At 39.1% G+C, this 8438-nt stretch overlaps 1 protein-coding gene across 1 annotated transcript in view; it reads right to left on the bottom strand.

The window, feature by feature from the left end:
* Window positions 1–412: 412 nt before the first annotated feature.
* LOC109059977 (glutamate receptor ionotropic, NMDA 2C-like) overlaps window positions 413–8438 on the bottom strand; it is a 58861-nt gene continuing 50835 nt past the window's right edge. The window contains exons 7-13 of the mRNA XM_042729803.1: window positions 8229–8382; window positions 7286–7411; window positions 5925–6154; window positions 3887–4047; window positions 3601–3788; window positions 3297–3529; window positions 413–2510 (exon numbers count right to left, since the gene is read on the bottom strand). Coding sequence (XP_042585737.1) covers window positions 927–2510; window positions 3297–3529; window positions 3601–3788; window positions 3887–4047; window positions 5925–6154; window positions 7286–7411; window positions 8229–8382 — 2676 coding nt within the window. The 3' untranslated portion in view covers window positions 413–926. The remainder of the gene's footprint in view (window positions 2511–3296; window positions 3530–3600; window positions 3789–3886; window positions 4048–5924; window positions 6155–7285; window positions 7412–8228; window positions 8383–8438) is intronic.

Genomic DNA, 8438 nt, shown 5'->3' with positions numbered 1-8438 from the left:
TGTCACAGGCCCATTCAGCACTGAGGACATTAATCTTTCTTTGTTTTACTAGAAATCATTTTAATATTTCCAATTCCTTATTACTTCACAGTTGATTAGCACCTTAAGTCTGTAACACAAGGCCTTTTGGGAGATTGTTTGTGCAAGAAGATGTCTGAATTTACATTTGACTTATTTGGTTCAGTGCATTAAAATATAAGAAATTATGTTACCATGCAGTTGTTTAATGAATCGTTTTCACTCTATTTTTTTTTCTTTTGCAGAGGACACAAAGACAGTAGTCCTTTTCAGTTGGCCTCAAGGCCATCCCATCATTTATTAAACAGTGAAATTGCTGTGGAACAACAGATGGCAAATCAATTCTTCACCATTCTTGAAATCAGATCTGAATTACGTTGGTGGAGTGAAATAATTGGACAATTAATGGCTTTCTCAAACCTAGATTTAGAAAATTATTGGAAGACATTTTTGTGTAGCTATGTTATAAAATTCTCCAGTGGTTCTCCAGATTTAAAATGGTTGAATGCCCTGGCATAAATAAACACCAGATTTTCAATTCAAACCCTTTTGGTTTTAAAGCTGCCTTAAAACATGCTACATCCAAATGTTTGCAGAGGATGAGTGTAACTGGTGTAATGGCATTTAAAAACAGTTTAAATAACAATCAATAGATTATAGATTAAGAACAGTTCATTATTTTTAACTCTTATTTTATTTTTATTTTTTTTTAAGTATACTGAAACAAGTCTCCACAGTAATCACTTGTACATTCCCCCGTCCCATCCCTGCTGTCTGAGGGTATTATTGCACTGAGATAACCACCTCTAGTCCACCTTCATCTTTTTTGCTTGACTTCATTTAGCAGTTCCCAGCGTTTCTCCCTCACTGTTTGGGGGAACTGTCTTTGGAGATCTCTTAAAAGGTTTTCAAACCTCTGACTCCAGACTAGATACCCTACCCCAGGGTCGTGGGGCATAGGGACTGTGTACGTTCCGTGCCACTAGAACCTGCCTGCGGTCCCTGCGCACGGAAGCAACTGGTACAGTGTGCAACAACTCCCCGTTTGAGCGCCTGGGCCCCTCATAGCCTCCAATAGCAGTGCTCTGATACACTACATGGCTGCTGCCTAACCGGGGAACCAAGGTGGCATTTTCTGGGTTGGCGCATGGAAACAGGTGGCACGTGTCTTTGGAATGCTCGTGGAAGTGAGTGGGTCCTTGTGGTAGAGGACCTAAATACACTGGAAGGTCTGTATAAGAGTTCAGGTATGTTGAGTAGTGTCCCTGCACTAGTGTGGAAGAGGAGCGCCGAAGGGCTGCCGTATTCTTTAGAATCGCCTCCCGGTATGAAGGAAGGCGGATGGACTTTGAGTACTTGAACTTCTGTGGCTTGTACGGGTAGGAGCCCATGTGGGCTGGGTCCAGATAGGCTGGCTCCACAGCCATATTGTAGCGTAGGTTGTTACCAGTGTTGCCATACATCTTCGAAGGCTTGGGATTGGTCACCACCACTCGAGGGAACAGATCGGGCATGTTGATGCAACTGGTAGAGGATGCAGAGGTCGAGGGCTTCTCATCTAGCTGCCGGATCCTGTCACCACCCCACGTGGCCCTGAGAAAAGAGGCGCGGCGGTTCATTTTATCTTTCCCCAGAAGAGGAACGTCATCCATCTCCGGTTCTAGATACAGCTTTGTGCAGGAGTTGCAGCTAGAGCCGGGTCTCTGGAAGTGGCTTCTCATGCAGGGTGTGGTATGGGAATGATTTTCCACAAGGTGATTGCTCTTTAGCTCAGCCAGACAAGATTGGGGAACATCATAGTCGTCCCTTCGTCTAGTTTCCGGAGATGCTGCTACGTAGCTGTGGGACCTCTTTTTGCGACCCAGACCTGCCATGTATTGTTTATGGCTTCCCAAAGGTTCCTGGTGTTCCACAAAGATGTCTGGTACCTGAAAGTCACGGTAAGAGACGTAGCGAGAGGTAGGGTGGTGACAGGACTGGTCCACATACACGTGGGGTTTCGGGGCTGTAGGAGGTGGTGGGTCTCTCATGGCAATATGGGGACTGCTGAGGCTAGATATGGGTAGCGTTCGTTCATAGATGTGGTGGTGGGTGGTACGTGCGGGAAGAGTGTAGCGCAGTGAGGTAGGCCGTGTTCCCACGTGAGGCTTCTCCAGCAAGTGCTGAGTGGTGCTGTCCATGTTTTGAGGGTATGGTAAGTGGTTGTCCGTAACGCTGGCAATGCAAGGCAGACGGCTATGGCTGAAGTCCGTCCCTATGAGGCAGGTAGGAAGGCTAGGTCTGGCTGACTCTGGATCACGTCGACTCCAGTTCTCAATGGTCTTTGTAGCATTGTCCAGAGAGTTTTCAACTCTCGCAGATGAGACAATGTCCTTTGCGGTTTGGAGCATCTTCAGCATGTTGGCCTGGGTGTAACTGGTGGTGACATCTGGGCTCTGCATGTTCCCTTTACGGTCCATGTCCTCCACACCGTTGAAGCAGCTGTAGATTCCCTTCAGGGAAAAAAAAAGGAAAAGTGAGGCTGGCATTTTGAAGCATAAAAGCTACGGTTTACTTAAAAGCTACTGTATCTATTGTTTTGACTGTGAGATGTCTTAAAACACTGGAAAACAAAGTACAGTAATGAATGGCAAAGGTCTTGATTTGCTATAATTTTGCTGTGGTGACCTAGATGAATTAAAGTCACACCCACTTGAACTACATCAAAATTCTATTAGTTGATTTTGCGGGTGGTTAATTACCTCAAGAACTGTAAGTGACTGATAAGATTCTCTGTTTATCAGCAATCATAGTTCTCTCTGAAAGTGGCTTTAATAAGTCAATAGAAAAGCGGCTGCCTATGCATTCATAATATTCCACCTTTAAATGAGGTTTTTAAGTTTGTTAAGCTTAAGAATGTGCTTAAAAGGGACTTTGGCAGCTATGCCCATAACCCTAAGACCCTAATTTAATTTTAACAGCTTTTCTCTTGACTTTTGGTGCTCATTCACAGCCTGGAGTTCCCATGAACATCAATTTCACCACATGTTTATGTTTCTAAAGTCTCTGATAAGATACATTTGAATCTTCTTTGTAAATTTCTAATTTGCACTGTGTTCTTGGTGATACATTTTTCTACCTGCTTGTTCTTACAAGCTGCTTTGGTAAAAAAGGGAAAATAAAAAATGGCAAATAGCTGAATAGAAAAGGCATAATTTGGAATGAGTTACTTTACATTATGGATTTGTAACGTTGTAAAAGTGAAATGAATTTCAGAATATTTATTAAATAAAATTTACCCTGCTAATGGCCAGCAGGAAGTCCAAGCGCTCAGACTTGCGGACAGAATGCCGTAGCTTCCAGTAAAGAAGATGTTCCCAGGCAAAGACCAGCAGACTGAGACCCATAGCCACTAGAAGCATGTAAAACACTCCGGCCATGTTGTCAATGTCAAGCTTAGAGCTCATCACCTCCTTCTTCTCGTTACGACAGATACCAGTGAGCCACACTGTCTGGAGCTTCTGAGTATCACCTGTAACACATAATACATTTCCGTCAGACTTGTGAATCAGAGCTCTTCTAGCAAAAGTAAGTTTAAGTTACCATCAGCAAGGAACTGGAGAAGAGCGAGGTCTATGGGGCGCTTCCAGCGAGATTCTTTCTGAAGGGCGATACCGTAGCCTGTTGTTGCAAATACCTTCCCACTACCGATTGTCACCAATTTACACCCTTCATCTTTACCGGCCATGTAGTTAAGCACAGCTGCATCATATATAAAGGCATCCAGCTTCCTGTTAGCAGTAAAGAAATGATACATGTTAGTGGAAAAGATATTACACTGGGGACAGATTTGTTTCATAGATTCAAGAGACAATTAAAGTAAACACACCCAGTTTTGAGGCTGTTGAGCGCATCCTCCACACCTTTCTGGTTGTACTTAACCATGTGGGAATGCATTTCGGGATAATTGCTCCTTATGTTTCGTTCTGTGCTGCCATTGGGCACGGTCCCAAACCGGAATGGAGGATATTGGTCTTGTGGTTTCTGGAACTGAAAAGTAACATTTTAACAAGTTAGCATGTTTAAATGTAACTTTGTGAACAATGTACAGTCCAAGTGGTAAAAATAGATCCCTTGATGAGTTCCTTGGTTAAGGATTAATGCATTTTAATAGATTCCAGGACCACTAGATATGCCAGTAGTGGCTTTTGGCTGGGAAAGCTACGGCGCTGGAAAGTGTGATTGATTTTTCTTTAAGCTGGATTTCTGTATGGGAATTTATTCTAGGTTCAGCCTTCATCTTCGCCCTCATCCAAGGATTCTCACGATTCTGTATCTGCAAATGCCACGTTAAATACAATCTAATTCCAAGTGAGAATATGACTGAAATTAATCCTCATGAAGAAAGGGCTGCAGTGATAAAACCTGGACCGAAGCCACTGGGTCATCAATGCTCTTTTCTGTCTCAAGCCCTAGGTGCTTCTCAGTCATTTCATTCTCAGCTCCGTTTAAATTCTTACATTTGAACCTCAGATTGTCCTCAGAAAGATGAGAAATTATCTCAGCCGCCTGACCAAACATCCGAGGAATTTCAATATTACTCTTCCCTTGCTAAATTTCCCCTCATTTAGTTTTTACGTGATTCCGGCCATGTTCATTAACTGCCGTTAATGTTATATCAAATAAATGTAATATAGCCACTAAGACAGCACTTCAGAACTCCATCCATGAATAATTGTGCTGTAATGTAGGTAACCTTGCTAGTGTGAATGAAGGAGAACAGTCTCTAAGGAACGAGTGGATGTGATTGTATTCTGGCTGAGCGCATGTGACGGACTCCAGTGCCAGTGAATGCGTCACCCTAAGTGTGTTTGCTGTCGTATGATGGAAGAAGACAGCATAAGTGTTGTCTTTCATCTGTCCTGTGGCCCTGACCACACCAAAAGTTTACTGCTAACTAAGGAAAAAGTTTTGTAGAACAGAAAATTGCATATATATATATATATATATATATATATATATATATATATATATATATATATATATATATATAAATTATTATTTTTCATTACATTACATTATTTTACAGATTCTGTTTTGTTACTTAACTTTCAAAAACATTTCTTTGTTGTACTTTGGTTTTTATTTTCCTGGTACATTTTCTTTTTTTCTTTTTTTATTTTATCATCAGTCATCTCTACATGATATTCTTGCCCTCTGGCTATTTTGCCCTTCAGGCGTTTCGTGTAATGCCTCCCAGGCACACTCCTGAATCCAAACGCATACAAAAACATCTTGCTGTCAGCGTCTAATTCCCTGGTAGTCAACCTGTGTGGCTCTTTAATCACAGTCTTGTGGCGTGAAGTCTCACTTTGTCTTCAAAATTGCTCTTTAACAGTTTCCCTCTGAAGCTCGCCAGTTGTAACAGCTTTCAGTATCATTGTAAATCACTTCACCTTGATGTGTCCCTACACAACTGATAAAACAGTGTCACAGAGTTGTCTAAATAGGATAATTAGTTAACTAGGCAGCTTAGGCTAACATGCAATTTATTAGTAGACACATTTTATGCCAAAGCAATGAAATCCTTGATTATTTTTACCAGCCATCAGTATGGCTGAAACAATATCCAGTTTACATTCCATGATTAACAACACCAGCATACAGAAAGAAAAAAAAGTACTTTATCATGTTGCCAGCATTTAAAACCGTTTTAATGCTTCAAATTGTCCATAAATGTCTTATTAAAATAACACAAATTAGCGATTAGTACTCTTATTACAGTATTTCATCTTGAAAGTGTACATATTCATTATTTATGTATACTGTCAGCACAAAACCCTCTTGTAGTTCCACAGAGTGACGGCTTTAATTAAAACTCGTGCCCTGGAATGGCCATTTGGCTAAGAGACACTGGCAGCTCTTACCTTCTTGTCACTCAGTCCAGAGACAGTGTCAATGTACTGCTCCTGGATCATGAAGGCTGCCAGGTTGGCTGTGTAGCTGGCCAGGAAGATCACGGCAAAGAAAGCCCACACCAGCACCATGATCTTACTGGTGGTGCCTTTGGGGTTTTCAATGGGCACTGAGTTGTTGAAGACGATCCCCCACAGCAGCCAGACAGACTTCCCAATGGTGAACGTAGGCCCACCTGGATCTGAAATGGAGAATATTTAAGTTGGTTGCCAACACTCTATTTTGTTAATTTATTTATATGAATAATAGGTTTTGAAGTCACAGTTCAGTACATTTTTGGTACGGCAACGGGGAAAACTAAACTTTTTTTATTTTATTTTTTATTAAACAGTAGTTTACTTAACATTTTTGCTCTGTCTTTAAATAAATTCAATTATAATTAAAAAAAAAATTAAGAATAAAAAAGTTTTTTTAAATCTCAGCTAATACTGTAAATTATACAGGGAGCCCTATTACTGCACATTACTATACATTACTAAAGGTTATAATTAACATCAAACTATTAAAAAGTCCAAACTATTAAATTTAATTGGTATTTATTTTTAGATAAAATAATCAACACTTAAATAAAATGTATTTTTTATTAATGCATACATTTATTTTTTAGAATTTTAGTAAAATTACTCAGGTGAATAATAATAACTATTTATTCATATAATAATAGAACATTATTTTTAATATTTCCGAGGTCATTGACATAAATGAGATGTCATATTTTGAGAGATCTTGTATCTGTGAGATATGTATTTGGTTATTCAATTCATAGGAAAGAAAAATCACAAATGAGATCTCCTTAATATCTCAGTTGCTTCTCCTACACAGTAGTGAGATTAAATAGAAAGCAAATGCTCCTCAGATGATTCTTCTGAGAAAAACAGGTGCATCACCTCTAGAGTTTCAGAAGAGACCTCAACAGAATCAAAAACTGTGCTTATATTCCGAAGTCTGCAATCAAAAGTCAGATTTCTCAATATAAACTTAAACTTTTCTCATCAAGCTCTTCCAAAACCAAATGATCTCTTACACTTATCTATACTGAAATGTTTGTTATCTCATTTATATTGACTCAAGGAATTCATGAAAAAAAACCATAAGATTAATTTAAGTAAACATAAATTAGAGCTCAATTAATTTACCTGAGCTATGAAAGCACAACCTCTGAGCAATAAACTGTTCCTCTAATGCATGAATGATCTTTTTCCCTAGCTTATATTCTGTCAAACCTGTCATGTTTGATGAACAGAGTTTCAGGTTGCCACTGTTCCTGACATCTGTCACAGTTCAAGTGTTAGCAGAGGCAGTGAACACTGACCTTTGGCACTGACCAGGCTGCGGTTGTAGCCCACAGGACTAAAGTATTCGAACACGAACACAGTCACTGCCACGACTGTAAGACACATGACAAACATCATCACCCACACCGCTGGGCTGTAGGGCTCTGAAAGAGGGAGAGACAAACATAGTTGAAGCAAATGACGTTATTCCCAAACGATTCTTCTAGTAGGACTGTGAAATTTAAATTTGTATATGATGCATGCAAAATGAGGTGCAAATTAAAGTCAACACGATTCATATGCCATTAAACAAGAGGAACACACACAAGACTGCACTGTAAATATTTATAACTACATCTTGTTTTATGAAATGACAGTATGCTATTGTATTTTCTATGAATTCTGGGTTCTGGGAAAGTTTATTGTATGAAGTATAATGGAAAAATGTGCAGAAGGATTTATGGGATGACTAACCGACCACATCAGTGAAAATGAAATAGTGTCAACATAGGAAACCAACACTGTTGTACCACTGCAAGGTTTATTGTTATTAACTAAAACTGATCAAATATAAATATCAGATTAAAAACTTGAAAGAAAATAAGTAATGTTAATGTTGCCTTGGCAAGCAACTTAAATAATGTAAGTTTGTTGAAGTACAAAAATTACTAAATTCGAGAAAAAAAAAAAAAAAAACCTTAAATTCTAAATTTACACTAAAATTAAAAAAACTCAAAATATAAAAATAAAATATAAATAAATAATATAATAGTGTATTAATAATATTAAAATAACACACAGTTAAGCACAATTCTTCAGCTGTTGATCTCATTTTTAATCACATTGTTGTGTGATTTCTTAATAATTTCTATACAGAAAATGGTGGATAAAAATGCATTTCAGTTATACTGTACAAACTCCACTGCTGTATGATTTAGCTGTAAAAACATGATCAGTTGTGCTGGGTTTTATATTTCTTACCCAGGAACGCTGACGGAGACACGGTTCCATTGCTCCTGGCCACCATCACACTGATGCCAGTCTCCACAAACGGCACAGAGAAGTCAATGATTTCAGAGCGCTCCTCATTTATGGTCAGAGAGCCAATGGCCATGTCCGCTCGCTTATAAAACACCTGAGAAGATAAATGCAAATACATATATATATATGTGTGTGTGTGTTTCAGTTCTG

The sequence above is a fragment of the Cyprinus carpio genome, chromosome A3, assembly GCF_018340385.1.
Source record: "Cyprinus carpio isolate SPL01 chromosome A3, ASM1834038v1, whole genome shotgun sequence".
NCBI classification, from domain to species: domain Eukaryota; kingdom Metazoa; phylum Chordata; class Actinopteri; order Cypriniformes; family Cyprinidae; genus Cyprinus; species Cyprinus carpio.
This window is presented reverse-complemented; position numbering and strand designations above follow the sequence as displayed.